Source organism: Pelecanus crispus, chromosome Z, assembly GCF_030463565.1.
Source record: "Pelecanus crispus isolate bPelCri1 chromosome Z, bPelCri1.pri, whole genome shotgun sequence".
Lineage (NCBI taxonomy): Eukaryota > Metazoa > Chordata > Aves > Pelecaniformes > Pelecanidae > Pelecanus > Pelecanus crispus.
Genome location: NC_134676.1, coordinates 16,830,593 through 16,855,312, shown reverse-complemented (window position 1 = coordinate 16,855,312; position 24,720 = coordinate 16,830,593). Strand labels below are relative to the sequence as shown.

The 24,720-nt window shown below is 43.9% G+C and overlaps 1 protein-coding gene across 1 annotated transcript in view; it reads left to right on the top strand.

Annotated features, from left to right (window-relative positions):
* The window catches only part of PLCXD3 (phosphatidylinositol specific phospholipase C X domain containing 3), an 85,485-nt gene extending 61,743 nt beyond the window's left edge, over positions 1 to 23,742 (top strand). The window contains exon 3 of the mRNA XM_075726949.1: positions 23,586 to 23,742. Coding sequence (XP_075583064.1) covers positions 23,586 to 23,742 — 157 coding nt within the window. The remainder of the gene's footprint in view (positions 1 to 23,585) is intronic.
* The last annotated feature ends 978 nt before the right edge of the window (positions 23,743 to 24,720 follow it).

Genomic DNA, 24,720 nt, shown 5'->3' with positions numbered 1-24,720 from the left:
CCTAGAGAATTCACCTGCATATCCCCAACTTCTGCAGTGGCTATCTGTGCTTGGGTGGTAGGCTAAGGAAGCCTTAGTTAGAGAAAGGCTCTGGGATCCATTGTCAGAAGGTATACCAAGCCTGCAATTAATTTTATTAAGTGCTTCCTCATGTTTACAAACAAGTAGCCTTTGTGGACTGAATGAGCAGTTAGGCATTCAGGCTATAGCCAGAGTTGTATTGGGGCAAGGCATGCAGAGGAAGCAATAAGGGATCCTGGCACCCTGGTGCCACATTTCTACAAAAGAAATGGCTGGAACAGGGGAAGGGGAGGAGGACTTGTAAATATGGAAGGCAGCCAGGCCAAAGGCCTTGGTATGTACCGCCTTCTGTATGATACAGAACTTGCATAGGCTATAAAAATGCCCATGTTTTTCTTCTATTAAAACAGAGATGATAAAGTGTGTTCCCTAGGAATTAATTAATGTCTGTGGGATGCAATGCAATTCTTTCTTAGGAAGCCACTGTCATTGTGAAAGATGCTGGTTTGATACAATATAAAGTTTATTTTTATTTCTTTTGTTCTTAAAGCCTGGAAACGTTTAACCTCATTTTTTTTAATCTTTTCTCTACAACTTTACTCCTAGGCAAATTTTTCATAAGTCCATTTTCTTCCAGGATTGATTTTTTTTTGGGGGGGTCGGGGGGGGAGCGCGCTAAGATACAGACTTCATGTAGTCAGAGATAATAATAAGAGTGTGTCTATAATTAAAATGATAGCATTGCATGTATATTCCCAGGCTGTACAGTTGCTTCAACAGAGCACAGCCTATTATAGTAAAATGTCTTTCAGTATTATCTCAGTCGCTAAGAAAAATAATAAAAGACATGTCTTTAAAACACTGAATGATCATACAGTGGGATTTGACCTTTGGCAAGATTTTAATATTGTAGCTGTTGATGTGAGAGTTTTTGTAACTAAGCAACTGTCATCCAGAATGTATTATATCATAAAATAGTATTAAGATACGAAGGAGACCAAGTGGTTAGAGTGGAGTAGGAGCCATGGTGAGACGCAGCCACTTTCCCACTGAAAATTTTTGTTTTCTGAGTATAGCACAAAGGAGGAACCTTGCCACCATTTGTTTCATGGTGGGGTATTGAAACCTGCTTAACTTTATCTTTCAAACAGTGCCATGGTGCTGTCAGTTGTGCCAGTAAGCACTGTTGTGTTGTAAATCAAGAACGAAATCAGATCTTGTGTGATGGGCTCCTTAATTTTGCTGCTGGACAATGAAGTGGGGCAGCCATGGACCTCTATTCCCCTCCTACTTGGATTTATAGAATCATAGAATCATTTAGGTTGGAAGACCTTTAAGATCATCCAGTCCAACCATTAACCTAACATTACCAAGTCCACACTAAACCAATCAAAGGTAGACTAGACTAAACCATGTCCCAGAGTGCCACGTCTACCCATTTTTTGAACGCTTCCTCTTGTCCTGTCGCTGGTTACTTGGGAGAAGAGACCAACACCCACCTCACTACAACCTCCTTTCACGCAGTTGGAGAGAGCAATAAGGTCTCCCCTCAGCCTCCTCTTCTCCAGGCTAAACAACCCCAGTTCCCTCAGCCGCTCCTCATAAGGCCTGTGCTCCAGACCCTTCACCACCTTCGTTGCCCTTCTCTGGACATGCTCCAGCACCTCAATGTCTTTCTTGTGTTGAGGGGCCCAAAACTGGACACAGTATTCCAGGTGCGGCCTCACCAGCGCTGAGTACAGGGGGACAGTCATCTCCCTGCTCCTGCTGGCCACCCCATTTCTGCTACAAGCCAGGATGCTGTTGGCCTTCTTGGCCACCTGGGCACACTGCTGGCTCATGTTCAGCCAGCTGTCGACCAACACCCTGTCCTGGTTTTGGCTGGGATAGAGTTAATTTTCTTCCTAGTAGCAGGCATAGTGCTGTTTTGGATTTAGTAGGAGAACTACATTGATAACACATTGATGTTTTAGTCGTTGCTGAGTACTGCTTATGCTAGTTAAGGACTTTTCAGCTTCCCATACTCTGCCAGGTACACAAGAAACTGGGAGGGGGCACAGCCAGAAGAGTTGATCCAAACTGACCAAAGGGCTATTCCATACCATATGACATCATGCTCAGTATATAAACTGGGGGGGTTGGCCGGGGAGCCGCGATTGCTGCTCGGGAACTGTCTGGGTATCGGTTGGTGGGTGGTGAGCAATTGCATTGTGCATCACTTGCTTTGTATATTATTATTGTTATTATTATATTGTTATTATCATCATTACTATTTTACTTTATTTCAATTATTAAACTGTTCTTTTCTCAACCCAGGAGTGTTTCTCACTCTTACTCCTCCGATTCTCTCCCCCATCCCATCGGGGTAGGGGGAGTGAGCGAGCGGCTGCATGGTGCTTAGTTGCTGGCTGGGGCTAAACCATGACACACCCCCAGGTCCTTTTCCGCCAGGCAGCTTTCCAGCCACTCTTCCCCAAGCCTGTAGTGTTGCATGGGGTTGTTATGACCCAAGTGCAGGACCTGGTACTTGGCCTTGTTGAACCTCATACAGTTGGCCTCGGCCCATTGATCCAGCCTGCCCAGGTCCGTCTGCAGGGCCATCCTACCCTCAAGCAGATCGACGCTCCCACCCAACTTGGTGTCATCTGCAAACTTACTGAGGATGCACTCAATCCCCTCATCCAGATTGTTGATAAAGATATTAAACAAGGCTGGCCCCAAAACAGAGCCCTGGGGAACACTGCTCGTGACTGGCTGCCAACTGGACTTAACTCATTCACCACTATTCTCTGGACTTGGCCATCCAACCAGATTTTTACCCAGCGAAGACTACACCCATCCAAGCCATGAGCTGCCAGCTTCCCAAGGAGAATATTATGGGAGACTGTGTCAAAGGCTTTGCTAAAGTCCAGGTAGATGACATTTACATAGTCTAAAGTCTGAAACTGGCTTCTCTCCTTTCCCAGTGAGACCCATTCAAATTACATCTCTGAGGCAATGCTGTAATCCAAATAATTCCTACAGGTATGTTAGCGTACTGTGTTGGTTGAGTAATGGGGAAGGGATCGTTTTAGCCAGTACATTGGCTGCCTTGTTCCCCAGGGTTTGAGTGGATGTTGAAAAGAAACTTGCCCCCTTGTGAGCTGGCTTTTTCTCAGAGCTAAGTTCATTATGGTTTGCCTTGGTTTCGCTGCTTACCAGAGGAAAGCAACAACAGGGCCACCCCTCTGTTCCCTGCTTTTGATTGAGGAAAATGCTGAAGCAGTTAGGACCCAACTCCTCACTACCCTTTCCTGCTGTCTCAAGTGAGCTGTCAGCTGTGTAGGGCTTGTGACCACCATCCGAGCATCATGAGGAGAATCTGCCTCTGCTCAGGACCATTGTTGTTGCATCCTTTCCTTAGCCGCCTTTCACCATCTCTCTTCCTCCCATGCACACTCTTTTTACTTTGTTTTCATTTCTTCCTTTGGGCTTTTGCAAGCAGGCAGCCCAGCAAGTTTCATTTCTACTTCAGCTATATGCGTGGTGATGGTTAGGATTTGGACAATTAAGATGAAATAATTAGATCTGAAACCAGAGTGTTACCATCAGCTTTTAAGGTTGCCAATGGGAGGAATTATGAGAGGATGTTTCGCTCCTAGAGATGCTGTTTCAGGCTGTCATCGGGTACTAGTTGGGCAGTCCTGAAGCTCACTGCTGGAAGGTCATCAAAGTACTTGCGTGTTGTCTAAGACCGATGCTGTTTCTCTGGAAAGTATGAACATGTGCCATGGCATGTGTCTGTGCCTGGTTTGGTCCATCTGTTAAGCATCCTTCTGCAGAAGGTAAAGGACAGGGCTCAGTTGGGAGGGGTGAGTAAGGTCTTTGCTGTGGCACTGGAAATGAGAGCCATGCTCTTGCCCTGCACTAATGCCAGGCACAGTAAGTTCTTCTGAGCCTGTTGCTAATCTCAGCTCAGAGATTGTTTGGCTGATAATGATCTGTCTCACCTAGTGGTGTTTGCTGCTGGCTCCCTCTCTCCATCAGACGGCTTTTCAGTGATATTACTGTCTGTCTGCAATAGAACAGAGGAGACATAAATCCAGCTCAACAGTTTTCTCTTGGTGGAGGGGTCCCTTCGTTGAGCTCTGCATTCTGAGGAACATTTGTGGAAGTAGTAATCTATGATTGTCAACTGGGTTTTTTTTCTTCTAAGCTGTTTCTCATGAGAGTTATCGGTGGGCTGTTGCTTGAAAAATATTTTCCAGCTCAGGCAGGACTTTTCTTTCTTCTCTGGTGACTGGAAATAATGCATTGGATAGACTGACCACAAGGATCAGTTACTGTAATTCCCTCTCAGTAACCTTCTGGGCTTCTCTCCTGCTTGCAGCCAGCATTGACCGTACCAGCTGTGCAGCTCTTTGCAGGGTACATCTCTTTGGAGTTGCAGACTTGCATCTGCCTTTTTTTTTTTTTTTTTTAATGTGGTATGTATTTTTCTTCAGGCCCATGCCTATGAACTCCTGTCATCTCGTAAATTACTTGTCTGCTGTTGCACAATATACGAGCATGTTGGGTCACAAGGCTGTACTATCTAGCAGATCTCCCCCAGAGTCAGTGCTGGGTGGAGGGGTGCAAGGTCTCTCTGGCTGGTCTTTGATGCTTGATACGAGGCAGATGCTCAGCTGAGGCGGACCACACCATCAGCATCTGGTGTGAGAGGTCTGTAGGAGGAAGGGGACTGGAGCAGCTCTATGGTGAATGTGCAGCTTGGTCTGTATCCCGCAAGCAGTGTGAGCTACCACAGGGACTGTTGCACTCAGTGCATAGCTGACGTAACAGCTCTGCATTTTCTTGTGCACATGGAGCGGAGTGGTCCAGCACAACTCCATGTCATGCTGAAGGAGGAGGGAATGACCTCTCTTGGCAGCCTCTCTTTCCACACCTCTCAAGTGGATGGACCTCAAGGCAGGGACTGGCAGAGCAAAGTCCCTCCTACTGTAAGAAAAGATCAGGTTCAAGACCCCCTGAGGAACCTGAATGTACACAGGTCTATGGGACCTGATGAGATGCATCACAGAGTCCTGAGGGAATTGGCTGCTGTAGTTGCCAAGCCACTCTCCATGATACTTGAAAAGTCATGGCAGTCAGGTGAACTCCCTGGGGACTGCAAAAAGGGAAACATTGCACCCGTTTTTACAAAAGGTGGAAAGGAGGACCCTGGGAACTACCGGCCTGTCAGCCTCACCTCTGTGCCTGGGAACGTCATGGAACAGATCCTCCTAGAAGCTATGCTAGGGCACATGGAAGAGAAGGAGGTGATTTGAGACAGCCAGCACGGCTTCACCAAGGACAAGTCTTGGCTGACCAACCTAGTCTCGATGGAGTGACTGCATCAGTAGACAAGGGAAGAACTACAGATGTCATCTGTCTGGACTTCCATAAGGCCTTTGACACGGGTCCCCCACAACATCCTTCTCTCTGAATTGGAGAGAGATGGATTTGATGGATAGACTGTTCGGTGGATAAGGAATTGGCTGGATGGTCGCATACAGAGAGTAGTGGTCAACAGCTCAGTGTCTGGATGGAGATCATTAATGAGTGGTGTCCTTCAGGGGACTGTATGGGGACCAGTACTGTTTAATATCTTCATCAGTGCATAGACAGTGGGATCAAGTGCACCTTCAGCAATTTTTCAGACACCACCAAGCTGAGGGGTGCAGCTGACATGTCTGAGGGACGGGATGCCATCCAGAGGGACCTGAACGCTCAAGATGTGGGCACATGTGAACCTCATGAGGTTCAACAAGGCCAAGTGCAAGGTCCTGCACCTGGGTCGGGGCAACCCCCAGTATCAATACAGGCTGGGGGATGAAGGGATTGAGAGCAGCCCAGCAAAGAAGGACTTGGGCGTACCGGTGGATGAAAAGCTGACCATGAGCCTGCAATGTGCGCTTGCAGCCCAGAAAGCCAACCATATCCTGGGCTGCATCAAAAGCAGCGTGGCCAGCAGGTCAAGGGAGGTGATTCTGCCCCTCTGCTCTGCTCTGGTGAGGCCCCACCTGGAGCGCTATGTCCAGCTCTGGAGCCCTCAGCACGTGGACCTATTGGAGTGGGTCCAGAGAAGGGCCACAAAAATGATCAGAGGGATGGAACCGCTCTCCTATAAGGACAGGCTGAGAGAGGTAGTGTTGTTTAACCTGGAGAAGAGACGGTTCTGAGGAGACCTTATTGTGGCCTTTCAGTACTTACAGGGGGCTTATGAGAAAGATGAGGACAAACTTTTTAGTAGGCCATGTAGCGATAGGGCAAGGGGTAATAGTTTTAAACTAAAAGAGGGTAGGTTCAAACTAGATACAAGGAAGAATTGTTTTATGCTGAGGGTGGTGAAACACTGGAACAGCTTGCCCAGAGAGGTGGCAGATGCCCCATCCCTGGAAACATTCAAGATCAGGTTGGACAGTGCTCTGAGCAACCTGATCTAGTTGAAGATGTCCCTGCTTATTGCAGGGGGGCTGGACTAGATGACCTTTAAAGGTCCCTTCCAAGCCGACCTCTTTGTTACGGCACCTCTCAACCAAATATCTATCCTGGCTTCACTCCAGGAGGATTTTAGTTTATTGTTGATGTGTTCTCTGCAATCTCTTGCTATATTTTTACAAGCTATATAATGCATTTTTTAGTCTACTTTTTCCCTGGTGGTCTGTGATGTGGTTTGTTTCATTTGCAGTATAGCAACCCTAGTTCATCAATGTGGAGTTCTCATTAAATAAAATATGAGATCGATTCAGAAGTTACCAGTATTACTGGAAACATGAGACTTCTCACAATGTGTGCCTACTTTTAGTGCTGATCAGAACCAGTAAGAGCTCTCCAAATCATCAAAGCGTTTTTGTTTTTAAAGCTAATTTGAGATCACATCAGTGGTATATTGGTTAATATTTTATTTCCTTTTTTAAGAGTTTGGTCTACAGTTGTTAGTTTTCTTAGATGTGGCAGCAAGTGCATGTTTATGTAAATTGTTTCAACCTAGCAATTACAAAACCATTTGTTCTTTTTCCCATTGTTGCAGCTTTTTATTGAAAACTGCAGATATCTTAAAGTCTACTCTTCTTTTTCAGGAATGCATCTTTCAGTGTTTTTCTCCAGAGAGAAGTCTTTTTTAGCAAGATAGTTTATGTCAAAACATTTCAACTTTTTACTTCTATTAATTCTGTCTTGTCTTCAGATTTATGTTACAGTGTTAATTAACTGCAACATTTAATGCTGTTTCTATATTCACAGCTTTTCATTTTTGTATTCAGAAATAGGTCTTGAACTTTATTTGATGGGAAAGGCCAGCATTTTGTATTTTCTTTCTAATTCGAAACAAAATCACATTTTGAAATGCTGGAGTTTCTGACAGAACAACAGTTTTTGGTTTCGGACCAGATCTATTTAATACTACAGTGGGTGTATAGCACTGAAGTACCCAGCCTTTACTTGCCCCTTGATATCACTGTTGATCAGGTGACAGTCTGCAGACAATATCATACTTTTCCTCTCATTCCTAATGTCCATTTTAATTTTGCTTGTGACTGTTGGAAATTACGGTTTTATCCATTAGCTATAGGGTGAATACCACTGCCCAAGCAAAGTAGCAGTATTATTAACAATAATAAGTCACACCAGTGCGTGGTGATAAACATTGTAGAAGGACAGAGTTCTTCAGGGAGACACTGTTGTCTAAGGAGTACTATGGCGCATCTCCAGGACTTTTACTTTTTCCAGGAAAAATAAGTCAGAAGCTGTTTTTATTTTTTCTCTAAGAAAGCTCAACCTCATTATTTTGGGCAAAAGTGAAATGGCCTGACTGCCCTACTTAAAATTTAAAATGATTTGAAGTCAAGGCAGACAGCATGATGGTAGATGTAGTCTAGAGTTAGTGATTCGGGACTATGCAGTATGGAAGAGTCTGACTCAGCTTCATGACTGATCTGAATTTTGCTGTCAGTCATGTTATGTTGCCATTGATTGCATCATCTAGACATTTCAAGACTGTTGGCTGTAAAGTTGAGTTAAAAGAAAAGATGACTATTAGCATTTGATTACAAAATGCCAGTAATCAACGTTAAAAAGGATGGCTCAAAGGTCAGCAGAAATATCTACCAGAGTGAAACAAGCAGATTTTAGTCCTTCCAGTGGATTCCTTTGCACAGGACAGTAAGCAAACTGTACCAGTGTTACCTTAATGATAGGCCCTTGTGAGTTGGTTACAATAACAGTATTAATCCTGCTTGTCTTCATGTTAAGTTCTGTTATATTCAGTGTGGAGCTTGGGAGTTAGTTTTTCATCTAGTGTTTGAATTGTCAGGGTTCCTCTTGGAGCCTTCTTTGCGACTCCCAATATCACTGCAGAATGTTTTATAGAAGCTGTAAGAAGTGAATACACTCAAGCAGAGAGGAGAGTGGCCTGTATAATCTCCATTGCAGAATTGCTCAAGGACTAGCATAAGCACTGCACATGTTCAAGTAGGCCTATGAAAACAGTGGTTTAGAGTGGAGAGTAGCAAACAACACCCTTACCTGAAAATGTCAGGGGAATGGTCTGAGCCCCCACAAGCTTTCAGGAGAAGGGGAAACTGAAGAGCTTAACTGGAAAGAAGTGACAATTAAAGATACAAAGGTTAGTGGAAAGTAAGATAAATGTTGATGAGGTTTTGCCAAAGGTGGATGGTGTCAAAAAATCTTCATTTGTTTTTGTAACTAATTCTGTGGAAATTTTACAGGAAAATTCTGGGGTTTTGGTAATGCAGGTGGTTAAATGTTAAGTAGGTTATTCCAAAATGGAATTTGGGAACTGGGAATGGCGTTGGGACTGGTTGGAAGTACCGGACTAAAGAGAAGGTAATGGTAGCATTCCTCAAAGAGCCTGGTTATCTTTAGTATTTCCATGAAGGACGTTGGTTTCAGCTGTAGGAGACCGCTAACGGAGTTTGCTGGTAACACAAAGTAAGAGGCTATCATCATAATAGCGGAAAGCTGTGGAATAACATACAGCAAGAACTGGATGCCTGCAGTGTTTAGAAATGAGCTGGAATTAAGTGTTATAAAATGCGAGGTCACAACTACGGGAGCATGCTCTGGTAAGGTGGGATCTCGTCAGCTGGGGAAATCTCATCATGACTGGCTAAAGCTGAGCCCTCAGTGGAAAGCATCTGGTAAAAAGAGCAGTATCCTCTTGATATGCACTGAGGCACTTCCAGCATGCACGAAAGATGGCGATATTACTGCCCAGGGTGTTGGCAGGATATCTGTTTGGATGTCCTGTGCAATTCTGATCATCCATGTTCTGGGGAGCGGATTAAAATTGGCACAGATGCAGAGAGGGACTACTAACTACGATAATCAGGGAATGAATTGCTGAAGACATGGAGGAGCTTGTTTTGTTCATCCTAGTACAATGAAGACTGAGAGGCTATGTGATTACTGTCTATAAATATCAAGGGGAATAAATACCAGGGAGGGAAAAGAACAGTTTAGGCTAAAGGCTGGTGTTCTCACACAAGCAACAGTTATACACAGACTAAAAAAATTTAGGCTAGAAGTGCGACGGGGGCTCCCTGCCATCAGAGCAGTGAAGTTTTCCAACAGTCTTACAGCTAGAAAATTGGGAGTGAGAAAGCTGACTGCTTTTAAGATGAGCTCTGTCAGCTTTTGAAAGAGGAACAGAGATCATTAGCAGATTCCTCTTGGGCCCCCTTCTATGGGAGAACATGACGGCTGCTAACCTGCCTTTTCCAAGGCAGCTGTGCACGGTCTTGTCCGTGCCACTTGCTTTGTCACTGGAGATGGGAGGACAGGACCACCCGGTGCAGCATTCCTGTCCCTGCTAGGTTGCTTGCTGGAGCCCTGGGAGCAGTCTGGTCTTGAGGCATGTGAGAAGCCACTGCCGGGTGATGGGGAAGCGGGTGCTCTTGCAGCATTCATTCATAGCCCCACTGGTTATTGAGGAGTCAGAGAAGACTGTGTTAGGGGGGACAAGTCCTCCTGACCTGGGACCACCTTGGCAGGAAGATAGCCCAGTGAGCCCAGCTGTAGCCAGAACAAACATTTCTCACTGTTAAAGAGCAGTGGCTATTCTGTCATATCTCCTGGGTACCGTATTTCACATAATTATAATTGGTATAATACAGGATTTATCATATGAATGCTCTGGGCTTGTTAATACTGGGTTGTGAGGAAAGCAAGTGGAAGGAATGAGGAATAGCTCAGGGAAGGCTGCTCCTGGTAGATGCTTCACAGCAATGCCCAGGATGCTATTTAGGAGGATATTACCTCTGGGATCCAGCTGATTAACAAAGCTGGTTTAGCTGCGTGAGGCCAGAGCTAGAAGCCAGAAAACATGTAAAGCATAATAAGCAGCTTAGTCTCCCTCTCTGGTGCGATGAAGCAGTTGTTGTGGAGGTGCTAGTGGGTGTGTGATGACCCTAGACTCCCACAGCCTGCAGTCTGGGTGCCAGGCTGGGGTGCCGGGTGGCAAAAAAGCAGTGCAATAAAGATCCTTGGTGCTGTGTATTTATTTGATGCACACCTTGCAAGGGAAATGATGAAACTAGCTTTGCACATGAAGGCTTGGCAGAGAAAGAGGTGAGGGAAGTTCAGTCCACGCAAAAAGGCAGCTGTTAGTATAATCAAAGGAAACGACAGCAGGAAGCAGAAGAGGTGTACCTGTCTCAGATGGAGAGAGGAACAGCAGGGAGGAGTTTTGATGCCAAGGAGAAATTTACTGGAAAAACAGATTTGTAAGCACCATAGATACTATTTGTGAAATTGGGTCAAAGTTGATGACTAACTGTATTTGAGGAAAATATGTAGGAAAACATTTCACCTTGATATTTTCTAATTTAATGTTTTAGAAATATTGTTCTGCAGTTTTGGAATAACTTTATTTTAAAATGACACCTAATTTAAAACTATTTAAATTTTAAAAGACCAAGAAGTAAGAAAAGAATGTTTAATTGGCTACATTGAACATTAACTAGACATTTAATTTTTTTAATTGACTGAAAACCTGTATGTTCTTATACAATTTTGTCCCCCACCATCTCATTTTTGATGTGTAACAACATCATTCAAATCAGAGCTGTAATTATGTCCAATTTCTGTTACTTTGCGTGGCCTGAAGCTCTTGCTATATTCTGTGCTTCTTCTTGCTGTCCGTATAGCAGCAGTGATGAAAAACGACTATTTCCCTGTACCTTTTTTCAAAGGCAATTATTTTTGTCATAATTTTCCATTTAAATTTGGTTGGGTGGATTGCTTCATTGTAATCTACTTGCTGATGTTTCATGAATGAAGGAGATTTCCACCTTCTCTGAAGAATCAGAAAGTGTTAAATTTCTGGGAATGCTGCAAGACCCATCTCTTTACTGCAGCTTTCTCCGATTTGTGTATGGTTGTTTTCCTTGCATTTTTCAAAATTACATTCTACAGTATGTCTGTCTGAATAATGTACTGTGGAATATACTGAGCAAGGTACTATGGCAAGCAGCTACGTGCAGTTTCCTGGACTTTGGTTGTGTGTTCTCTGCCACTGCAGACTGACTTTATATCTCCACGTGATGGAACAAAAACCTTAGAAGCACTTAGAGCTGTTTATCTGAAAGAAAATGGAAATTGCTTTGCTCTGTATTCAATAGCAAAGGATTCAGACATAGGTGAGATTTAATTTAATTTCGAAGCGTCTGCAGGAAGAAAATATTAATTTTGCAGGCTATGCTATTAGACTAAAAAAAAAATCCATATTTTACCTATTTAATTAAGTAATTTAGATTTATTGTAGTATCTATTTCAGCGGAAACTGTGCAATGATGTGTGAAATTCTGTAACAGGTCATACAGCAGAGTGATAGTGCTGGCAGCCAGAAGTTCCTTAAATAAACTCTGCCTTCCACTTAGCTGCTCTGCTTTTCCTGATAGTGATACATACCTTTTTACTAACTTTTCCAGTTACTCAAAAGTTTTTTTTATTTTCAGAATGGCTCTGCTACTTCATCTGTGTTCCAAGGTTCTGGGCAGAGCTGAACACTGGTAAAAATCACCTCTTCTTGGTTGCTCTGGTAGACCCTATTTTATTGTTCTCCACATTAAATTTCAGAGTATTTCCTCCATGCACAATCTTTTTTTTTTTTTTTTTTAATTCATTGCCTTTTAATCTCTCATCTTTCTTACATCATTCAAATTTTACATGCTCAAAAATGTGAGGTTTTTAATGAGGGGCTGAGCCATCAGCAGCAGCAAGTGAAACTGGGAACTGCGGAGTAGCTGGGCAGCTCCGTACCTGGAGTCCCCTAAGTTCCTCAGCACGAGAGCTCTTTGAAAGGTCCCAGACAACACACAGTGGCAACCCTTGGAGAAAATGAAGCCCTTGGCTGAGTCTGGTGGAGGAAACCTTGGATGGTCTACTACTGGCTACAACATGCCCTGTGACAAAGCAGTTCCTGCTCTGCAGTCAACTCTTAACACCTGATCTGAATGGTTTAATATAGTGATTCAAGTGTAATAAGTGTATGAATAAATGATAATTCTTTTTTTTTTAAAGAACTAGAAGATGGGGGGGAAAAAAGCCTCAAACCTGTAGCTATTCCCTTGACTGGTGACAGAATCATAGAATCGTTTAGGTTGGAAAAGACCTTGAAGACCATCCAGTCTTACCATTAACCTAACACTACCAAGTCCACCACTAAACCAACTAAGGGTAGAGTAATAATTTCATGTTTCCTGGCTTGGTGGCTGGATTACTTTTTAATGAAAGCAAAACCTAGGTTTTTAAGGTTGGAATCATTAAGGTTGGAAAGGACCTCTAAGATCATCAGTCCAACCATCAACCCAACACCACCATGGCTACTAAGCCATGTCCTAAAGTGCCACATCTACCTGTTTTTTGAACACTTCCAGGGATGGTGACTGCACCACCTCTCTGGGCAGCCTGTTCCAATGCCTGACTACCCTTTCTGTGAAGAAATTTTTGCTGATACCCAATCTAAACCTCCCCTGGTGCAGCTTGAACCCATTTCCTCTCGTCCTATCGCTAACTACTTGGGAGAAGAGACCAACACCCACCTCACTACAACCTCCTTTCACGCAGTTGGAGAGAATGATAAGGTCTCCCCTCAGCCTCCTCCTCTCCAGGCTAAACAGCCCCAGTTCCCTCAGCCGCTCCTCATAAGACTTGTGCTCCAGACCCTTCACCAGCTTCATTGCCCTTCTCTGGACACGCTCCAGCACCTCAATGTCTTTCTTGTGTTGAGGGCCCCAAAACTGGACACAGTATTCCAGGTGCAGCCTCACCAGTGCTGAGTACAGGGGGAAAATGTTTTCTTATGTAAAGATGTTTTCTTAGGTAAAGCAGAGTTTTTCTCGTTTCACAGGCATGGGAATAAATTCCAGTTACTACTTCCACAGGTCATGCTTATTGTCATTTCTGTGAATTTCTTGGCATTTCTTGAACAGTCAGATTTCTGTGTGAGACTGGGACCAGGACAAACTGGCTCAAGCAGGTAGACTGTGCCACATGCAGGCACCTGCGTAAATGGGTGTTCAGGCTTCTCTCTGTTTGGACCACAAAAGATTGAAATGAGTGTCATCTGAACAGCACTCAGATCTTTCTGTTCCCCTCCATTTTCATAGCATAAGACTTGCACCACTGTCATGAAAATGGGAGCTGTTTCTCCCCTATGTGATCTCCAAAGAGATAAGACAAGCAGTTGATGAGCTTATCTAACTTGATCTGCCTGATCACTGAGAAAAGTGAGCCTTTGAACACAGGCATCCCGATGACAGGCAGTAGTTTTGCTGTTAATCCATGGACTATCATGTATTTGTCCATAATAGCATAACTATGTGTGTGACGACTTCAGTCATGATATAAAAGCTAAATGCCTCACTTTGTGTGGTAGCACTTCAAGCTTTTAGCTCTGGCATTGCCCATTTCAGTTCCTCACCACATTGACCAAGAAGGTACCCAAAATACTGGAGTTGCCTCATTAATGAGATTATTTATACTACAGGGTCCACTGAATCCTTTCCCAGCTGTCTGCATTCCTCATGCTACTAATTAATGCCCTAGGTGCAATGGCTAAAAACACGGAATCAGGGAAAAATAGGATGTTGAACATTAATCACCTCCAGAACCAGCATTTGCTGCTATTAAATATCCCATTGCATTTTTGTACAGGCATGGAGGTGTAGGTTCAATAAATTCAGCTGAAATGTTCTTTGAAGGGAGGGCAGGAAAGGCCCTTTTGAGCTAGTTTCTGCCTCCCCTTAAAAACGAAACCCAGAAAGCCAACAACAGCTCAATAGGAGAGTGAAGACATCTGGCCCCTGGTGACTCCACACAGTACAGTACTGTGATCAATTATGTTAAAATATTCATCTGACCCCAGCATGGTTTTCTGTGCCATCTTATTAGGTGCATCTCCAAAGTGTATAAAGCAATTGGAGATGGCCGTATTATAGGCAAGCATTTCAGAAGAATGAATTCAGGCCTGCTGGATGTTAATGTAGGTAATTCTTGCAACATGACAGCTCACGGGCAGTGTGATGTCCATTCAGTATCCAGGGAAAAGAATTCCCACCTGTGTGCATTTGAGACTGTATTGGATTTGTGTGGCAAGGTTTGAGGAGTAGGGGGGCTATAGGAGTGGTTTCTGTGAGAAGCTGCTAGAAGTGTCCCCCATGTCCAACAGAGCCAATGCCAGGCGGCTCCAAGACGGACACACCACTGGCCAAGGCTGAGCCCATCAGCAACAGTGGTAGCACCTCTGTGATAACATATTTAAGAAGGGGAAAAAAACCTCCCCAACAACTTGCAGCTGGAGAGAGGACTGAGAATATGCGAGAGGAACAGCTCTACAGACCCCAAGGTCGGTGCAGAAGGAGGGCAGGAGGTGCTCCAGGCACCGGAGCAGAGATTCCCCTGCAGCCCCTGGTGCAGCCCATGGTGAGGCAGCTGTGCCCCTGCAGCCCAGGGAGGTCCATGGTGGAGCAGATATCCACCTGAGCCCGGGGAGGACCCCATGCCGGAGCAGGGGGATGTGCCCAAAGGAGGCTGTGACCTGTGGGAAGCCCTAAACTGGAGCAGGCTCCTGGCAGGGCCTGTGGAGAGAGGAGCCCATGCTGGAGCAGGTTTGCTGGCAGGACTTGTGACCCCGTGGGGGACCCACGCTGGAGCAGTCTGCTCCTGAAGGACTGCACCCTGTGGAAAGGACCCAGGCTGGAGCAGTTCGTGAAAAACTGCAGCCCGTGGGAAGGACCCATGTTGGAGAAGTTCGTGGAGTTCTGTCTCCCATGGGAGGGACCCCACGCTGGAGCAGGGGAAGAGTGTGAGGAGGAGTCCTCCCTTGAGGAGGAAGGAGCGGCAGAGACAACGTGTGATGGGCTGACAGCAACCCTCATTCCCCGTCCTCCTGCGCTGCTCAGGGGAGGAGGTAGAGAAATTGGGAGTGAAGTTGATCCCAGGAAGAAGGGAGCGGTGGGAGAAAGGTGTTTTAAGATTTAGTTTTTATTTCTCATTATCCTACTCTGATTTGATTGGCAATAAATTACACTAATTTCCCCAAGTTGAGTCTGTTTTGCCTGTTACGGTGATTGGTGAATGATCTTTCTGTGTCCTTATCTCAACTCATGGCTTTTTCGTGGTATTTTCTCTCCCCTGTCCAGTTGAGGAGGGGAGTGATAGAGTGGCTTTGGTGGGCACCTGGCATCCAGCCAGGGTCAACACACCACAGAGACTATTAGTAATAAAATTTCACCCAGTATTGCCCAAATTTTCTGGTTCTAGTCAATGTGGCCTTGGTAGTGCCTATTTTATGGCCACACTACTGCTGCCTGGAGAGGATCTGAGGGGTAAGAAGGAGAATCTAAGGGGTTCCTTCCTAGCCCGTTCATGCTGAGCTCATGTAAATCTCTCTGCTTCAGTTCATTTGTTCCTTGGTTGTGTCAATTCAACAGTTTGGGAGGTCCTGTTGTAAATCAAATCTGGTCAGTAAACTGGCCCATTTGGGACAGAGGGAGAGCAAAAATGGTTGATTTGTTTCTGTTAATCCAGACCATTTCCATGTGTTGGTTTTTATTCTGTTCCTACAGGTCTATTAGCACAACTGAGAGAATGGTAAATTATGATCAGGGAGCAGAAACAGCTGGAATGTAAAAGAAGAGGACCTTTTAAACTAGTTTTGCCACAGAGAAAATTATGGTAGAATGATGTACTGTGGAATGGTACCTAAGGTTCATGTTCCGCAGAGAAGCTTATTTACTGATGAACAGTAAATTTCAGTGGGAGCAGAGTGAGACATGGTGAACACTCTTGAGTAGCACACCATAATGCCATTATTTTTGTGGCATCTATTTGTGGGTACTCCAGTTGAAGCTAATGAGGATGTATAAGGATATTTATGTAGGGATGCTCTGAATACAGAGGAGGGTTGTGACATCTCCATCACTGGAGGCTTGTAAGAACTGATTAAATTGAACATTTATGAGGAGTGGTTTGTATTGTTGATCTTTGTGTAGTTGATCCTGCCCAGGATGGGCTGGATGAACTTGAACAACTTTTCAAGATTCTTTCCAGTCATGATTTTTACGATTCGGTGACACACAAAACATCCAGTTCTCATTGGAGCAGTGAATTCTCAACATCCTTGAAAAGCCAAAGTCAGCGTGTGCTGTATTACTGTTCCAGAATTAATCAGTGTTCTTGCAAATGTGGGTAAAATTGGATGGTGGTGGGGAGTTAAAGAGTATGGGCATTCAGATTCAGGCTCGTGTGCATACATCCTTCTGCAGAGGAGTGCTATTTTTCTTGAACAGTAACACCTATTTGCAAAAAGGCTGCAGGGAGGCAAGGTGCGTGCTTCACTGGAGAGGGAACAAGTGCCACATGTCACCTTGCCCTGAGCAAGTGGACCTGCTTCCGTTCTCGCTAGTGTTACCAGTAATGGGCACTTAATGCTAGACAGCATCGCACTCTATAAATGAGACCAGTTTCTCACTCTGGATTAGGTTGTACTGGCTCCCTGCACTCCAGAAGAAAACCTGTTCTCTGCTTTTAGTGATCAAACTCTCATTAAACAGTGAACAGCCCTTTTATTTTGTGTTTATAAAGTTGCTTTTCCTCCTCCTCTCCCTTGAAAGATCTGCAGAAAAGAACGGCTGTTTCTCCATGGGAGGTCCTGTCTTAAAAGCACTGCTGTCATTAGTCTTCTGTCACATTGTCAGGTTTTGATGACTCAGGCATTAAAAAAAAACCCCAACCACCCCTCTTTCTGAACTAAAATAGCCTAAGAGCAAATTTTTTAAAGCAAATTTTAATGCAATTAGTTCATATTTTCTTTCTGAAAGCTCGTAATGGGACTCACAGTTTTGCTGCTTGAACTGAAGCTACTTGAATACTTAATTATTATTTTTAAACAAGATTCAATACCCTTGGAGTCCACTTGAGATCTTTGGTAGATTAAAAAAAAAAGAGGTCTTGAATATTCAATAGCTTTGAAAAGGGCTATGCATGTTTTGTTGTTTAGGGCACTGTTTCCCATCTGAGTTCTTTAATGCATCAGAAAATGGTTCCTGAAGGAAGTGAAAAATTTAAAAAGAAATCTGCACACAGTTCTGTTTATATGAGCGAGCAAACAGAACAGGGAAAATAGAGGTAATAAAATAACTGTCAAAGCTGAGCCTAGATTTTACTGGGTTGTAAATGAAAATCACTGTAGTAATGCTATATGAGAAGGTACATGGCTCCTCAACAAAAAAAGGCTGAAAATGATGATGTAGGGCATGTTTGCATGCGTGATATAAGCCATCCTGATACCCAGGGCCTGCCCAAATGATTAGTACCTCTGACTGACCTAGTGAGGTGCCACCTAGAGATAAAAGCTTTGGTGTCAGAAGAAATACAGCCACATTAAATATCTCTGCATGACACTGTGTTGTCTGGTGTAGGTAGGTCCCTACTGCCCAGATCTTCTCCATTCTTTCACTTGTCGTGCAGACTTTTGGGCAGGTCTGAGAGCGTCTGCAGGAGGCTGCAGGGCGGTGTGGGTGGCAGGATGGATCTGGCCCCTGATGCTGAGGTGCAGTGGTGGTGGGCTGGGACTGGACCACAGCCCTTCCCACAGGGTCCTTCCACGTTGTGTCTGGACACGTTGCTTTCATCCCCCTGCTCTCTCGCTCTCTTGGGTGTGAGGGGCAGCAGTCTGGTACTTCCTAGTTCCCAGTCAATGCAAATACATGATATGTTCTGTGTGTTCCTTCAGGACAGAAAATTTTTCACCAAGATTACTGATCCCAGTCCATAGTCGAACCCAGGTAATGTGCCGTTCCCTTCCTTCCCTGCCACTGCTCAAGCCCTCCAGTCCTGTGGTTTTCCTCTCCCTGCCCTGCTCGTGCTGCTAGCCCTCCCCTCCTGCTGGGGACGTGGAAAAAGGAGTTGACATCAGATGCTGGTTTGTGGGGCAGTGCTGCACTGGCCTGGCAGCACTGGATCTGGCCAGCACCGACCCAGGTCGGTGGAGCTGCAGCAGGATGAAAACAGTGACCCAGAGAGAGACTCCTCTCTGTTTCCCTGGAAGGTTTTGCTGATGGGCACACCTTCTCTCCTCCCTGGCTCTAAGCTAAGCCAGGCAGCACCCTTCTGTGTGTGTGTAGCTCAGCGTTACATGGTGGCTTTTGCAACCCTTAGGGGTTAGAAGTGATTCCTTCCAATTGTGGCCTTAAGGGCTGGACTGCAAAGCTGTGGGATGTAGCCAATCAGGAAGTTTAAGGGCTGACAGTATTCTGTGTCTGTCAGCTTTTCCAGCTGTCTGGCTCTTCGTTTGTAGCATGGTAACGTAGGACTTTTCATCTTGTACATCCTTCAGAACATTTACCCACAGCGCTGGAACCTCTGAGGCCAGTAGGACTCCTGATCAACTCATCTAGCTTTCACTGCATCACTTATAGCGGAGGCAGCTGAGGCACAGTGTTGCGTCAAGAGGGCTTTGGAAGGTACCCAATTTATCGTTTTAAGTTCGGTCGCATTCAGTACACTGAACTATCACGATTATGTATGCACAAATAACATAGGCACCTTTTGTCTAGTCGCGTTGCATGAACTACCACGGCCACACTTAAAGCATCTGGTCACGTTCAATGAGAACTATCACAGCTAGACCAATGAATCAAAGCAATTTATTAAAGCAACAGACACACAGGTTCTTTGGATTACCGTCGATAAATTCACTGACTGCAAGGCACATGCAAACACCAAAGCATGAATAACACAGATGCATCAAAAGACATAAAGCAACTCTGTTTCTAAATTTCCCAGGGAGGCACTTGGTATAACCAAGTGTTCAAATCTTACCCAACGGCGTCCCGATGCGGGGCAAGAGAGGCTCAGCCCGTCGACTGATCGCACAAGTCAGAGTGGTACGCAATGGTATCTTCCCTAACATCGCCTCTCTCTTAGGCTAATTTATACTATTTTTTAGCTTTCAGGTGGAGCTTGAGTGGCTCTAGTCATATACGCTTTTGTTATGATTGGTGTAAAACTTTCTCGCTTCGTTTTAAAGGTATAGGCTAGGAAAAATTCAAAGTGCAAGCTCAGTGAGGAGTGGTCACACCTTAGAGGCAGGTAGGTTTGGGGATGGAGGTGTGTTTTGGTATTATAATGATATTATAATGAGCAAAGTTTACCAAAGGACAGCATTTTGTCAAAAACATGACAAGTTGTTGGCCCAGGGTCTCATATTGTACCTTTTCTATTGTCCTTCTTCATTCATCCATTGTTTGCCCAAGCTCTCGCAGTGTTCCATTATACTGCACTCTGTTCCTTTGGTAAGTACATCTACAATAGATAATTTGCTATCTTTTGGCACAGTCAGGACTATACAGGGACTAAAAGCAGCAGCAATAAGGTGACAAATGCTTCATCTTTTCATGTCCGTAGATAGACCAAGTCTCCGGGTTTGCAGGAGTGTACTGGGGAATCCAAGGGCACAGGAGCTGCCCCGGCTGGGCAGGATGTTTCACAGCAGTCCCACCTGGGGTGCCACACAGAGCCTGTCCGCAGTGTCTCCACACTGCTCCACTCTCCAGGCAGTTACATTTAGGGCCAACACACCAAGTTCCCCTGGTCTTGCTGACATCTAAGGTTGCAGGCCCAAGGAACTTCCATGAAATGGATTCCTTGCATGCCAGCCACACTCCACCCTGGAGGCTTCTTCAGTGCTGTGCCTTTCCTAAAATTGTGAATCTAAGTTTAATTTCTAAATCACCTCCAGCAATTACTCCACACACAGGAGGGCTGGAAGACTTGAGGTTGCCTTCAGGAGAGCTAGAGCCTGTCCTGCATGCAGTTTCAATAGTGGTGTTGCGGTCATTATTACCAGCATGACACTGTTTTATTAGGAAAACTCGTTACACTAACACAATGGAGCGTGGATATAGTTACAGTATGACTAGACTGCTATAGTTAATGGAGTTGCAGCAGAGATTACTGACATTCACTATCTACAAGTGTGGTCCATATTCACATGGATGGGCTGTCCTCAGCCCTTGCAGAATTGGGATCTGAACCATTGGCGTGAGAGCTTCAGTGAGACCCTTAAGCACAGATATCAACATTGTCCACAGGAGAGCCAAGACCCACCTAACACAGAGGCAGTGATGCTATCAGGGTTTGCAAACTGAGAGGCTTGCACATGCTCATGCACAAAATCGTTTCTTATCAACATTGCAAGAATATCTATGAAGACCATGGTAGGTACTGGGTTTCTGTGAGCACAGTCATGTAGGCGGCTGCCACACAGCATGGTTTGTGTTCCTCTGACTAAAACCCTTAATGAGAACAATTACTAGTTTGAGGCATGCAGAGACTGGAAATTACAAGGAAGGGTGAACAAGGTTTGTGCTGCTATCACAAAGGCACCCTGAGAAATGTTAAAGCAGACTTATTCTAATAATTATTGTGAGCATGTGAGAGATTTGTACTGAAACTGAGCAATGTGTGGTTTCTTACAGTCATTGAGGTAATCCATTTTCAAGATGGCACTATGGGAGGAAGATTATCTGTATGGGTTTTTTTTATGAATTTCTATCATAAGCAGAGTTGCATAGCCTAGATCAAATCTTTAAGGTCAGTGGAATCTTTTGTTCAGTTTTTTTTTTTTTACAGGATTGTGTTCTTTGGCTTTGCTATGCAAATAAGCTTTTTGTTGGATAATCTGATTCACTTTTTGACTTATCTTTGAATGCTCTCTAGTCCCGTGAACAAAAGATTTCTGTGACTTTATCTAATAATTTGCATATGAGCAAAGGGTCATGCAACTGTGTGCTGTGTGAAATATCAGTAAAAGGTAAATAACCCATTTAACTACCCAGGCTAACTGGAGATGAAATGGCAGGGCAAACTGAGTCTAAGATAGAGCACTAATCAAAAGGAGGCATGACTATCTGTTAAAGGCTGGCTTAGTAAGAACACAGTAGGAAAAACAAAACAGTATTTCAGTCTATATGGCTAAGTGTATAGACAGCAAACTGTGGTCTGAAGACAGAATTACATCAGAACCAGCTTCAGAATAAATAAAGGGTACCAAAAGAAGTTAATTATGTCTCAAGGGGGAGTAAAATATCAAGGGTATCAATGTATGCAGAAGGAAGGAAGAAAAAATCTCTGCCTGCCTGCAATCAATCAATTCACCTTTAAACTTGAAACTCTTTTGAGTTTAAATAGGATAATATTAAATACAAAAGTAACATACTGCCATCTTAGAAGTTCAGCCTTGTGTCTTTGTCCAGTGTTCAGCAGCATCTCTTTCAGGTGAAGATGCAGTGGAGTTTTCAACTGCTCTGAGCTGCCTTTTGTCACCTTGGTGGTCCATGCCATTCTGCTGAGATCTGTCCTGGTTCTGGTTGCTCACAGATCTTGTCAGTCAACGGGCATTGCTGGATATTGAACACCTGACCTGTGCCTGTTACAGTTCCATGGAGTGCAGCTTTTCAGGATTACATAAACTTAAATCTAAAGATGCTGGCTGGGTTCTTATATAGCAGAGTGCTTAAGCTCGGTTTTATGAGCTGATGTGCATACATACCTATGCTTCAGTCATCTTGCATCAATGAGTGAAGTAGAATGTGTTGCTGGGCTTAAACGTGGATCTTATGGTGGATTTAAACACATTTTGCTCAAGCAAAACCTTAGTGTTATGCATTCTCCTGTAAAATCATAGAGGGGGCTAATTATAACTGCTTGGGTTTTTTCAGTACTAAATTGTTTCAATAAAAAATGACTGATTCCGGTGGCCACTGACAGGTACAATCTGTGTCTGCTAATAGTTCTGTTTTCTTTAGATCAGTTTTCCTAAAGCTTTTGGGAGCAGATTTAGGTTCAGCGTGTTCAGCTTGATTTAAATTCCTGTCAGACCAACATTTTACATGTACCTTGCCTCTGTGAAAGAGGCTGTACAACATACTGGCTGAGGGGGAATCACAGATTTATAGATTTTAGAGCAAAGGGAGAACACGATGTTCATCTAAACTGACTGCAGCCCTGCCCAGTCTGTAGGTTCTTTTATTTAACTCAGCAGCTTGAGGTTGACCGAGAGTGTATTTTTGGAATGATATCCAGGCTTGATTTAAAGACTCCAAGTGCTACAGAGTTTGTCACAGTTGTTGGGAGTTTGTTCCAATGGTCAATTACCCTTTGTCTGAAAAACACCCTTTCTCTGAAAGAATCTGTACCTTATATTTTTGGAACTCTGTTAACTTCTGTCTTCTGAAAACTGGATCGTGCTGCTTGACTTTCTCAGCAGGACTGGGGAGGCCTTTATTTTCACAAAGGTATTTCTTGTGTCGTTAGTTTATATTTTCATGGTGTGAGAAAAATTTCCTTATACTCACAAACCCAGTTAGGCAGACATCTTCTACACCCCCTGTATTCCTGTGCTAAGGGTCTTATATAATAAAAATCTGCCATCTTAGAAAAGAGTTGATAAGACTGTGATGCTTTTTGTTTCAGTTACTAACCACTGGTTAATGATTAAATATAATTCATGGCTGGGATATTAATACTGGGAAAGAAAGGGTATTCCTCATATGCTGTACTTATACTGTGGAAATCTTGGTTGCTCCAGTGTCCCCCAGAATATTGTTTTCAGTATTTCCTGGAGTGTGTCAAACATGCTGTACAAATGGCTTGAGTTCTCTGTTACTTCTTTTTCTATAAACGGTTCCCATGGAGTCATATGGCTGGATGATATTGAAAAGGTATCTGGTCCATGCCTTTGCCCCTAGGCAAGATCAATGATTACTGTGAGCCTGTATGACCTTCCTTTCATTCTTTTCTACTGAGAAATTGAAACACAATCAACATATTATTTCCACAGAGAATAAAAATTATAAAAAGAGGTGTTTTCAGAAAGCCTGAGCCATAATCTGTGTCCTTTCTCATATGGTTCCCCTAGAAACCAAGTAAGATCAATGGGATTCACTATTGGTAAATCATGCCTTGATGCATTTGTCTCACTGCTTTATGAGTAATCATTGTTCCTGTTTTCTCCTTAGGGCTCTTCCTGCAATGATGCAGTGGGTCCGAACTCAGAAACCAGGAGAAAGTGGTGTGAATATTATCACTGCAGATTTTGTAGAACTTGGTGACTTTATCAGCACAGTCATAAAGCTCAACTACGCCCTGGATGAAGGTGAAGATGACACTACTTGATAGTACTATATGTGTGTTGTTGCATTACTTAGAATTTAAAAAAAAAGATTGCATTTTAAAAGAATTATCTTGTAAAACACTGATCTTCCTATAACACGCTGAGGTGTTTAGGGCTTTAGTGGGTGGGCGTAGGGGAAATGTTTTAATCAATTATGATCATTTTTTACATTTGTGTTTCATGTGAAGAGCAAAACTAAACATGTTTACAGTGTTTGATAAAAGAAGGCCATTTACATGTTTTCTGTGAGGTATCAAATACAATTCATGTGTCTTCTATGGTTATGAACAGTGCCGAGAAATCTGCTGCTTTCGGAGCAATGGGATGTATATTGCCCTCTGCCTGCCCACAGCAGGATTCCTGACAATGCGAGCATTACACCGGGAGACTAAGGACAGTATATCTGGCCCAAAAATTTTAAGCTGCTACACTTCATCTATTAGGTGATTTAACTGATCATATTTATCATGAGCTATAGGTTTAAATGCCTTTGTGAAGTAAATCCAAAGTCATGCCTCTAACATGCATAATCAATGGACAGTAAACATGATGTATTACGTAGCTTGCACAGAGCACAGACTAAATCCTGCTTGCTTTTCATTCTCAGAATGGGGTTTTCCAATGTCTCTGCCCCAGGTCAAGACAGCAGATATGTGGTGCTGGCCTAACTCTGTACTAGGAGCTGCCAGTGTGTATCTTCCCTGGTTTTAGCAGGAACAAAGTTAGGCCAGCTTGGAGGACCACTGCCTCCCAGGTTTAATCTTATGTAAGAGCCTGATCCAACATCCACTGAATTTAATAGGAAAATCCCCTGTGTTTGGCATGGATTGTGCATAGGATCAGTAAATTGTGTGTGCTGTAAGGTGGGCAAGATTTTGTCCCATAGTGGAAACCTGCTTTCTGCAGGACTAAAGCTGCACTTAAAAAAAATAGGTGCAGACTAAGTTTCTCTTTAAGGCAGCTACAAACACAACACTTCT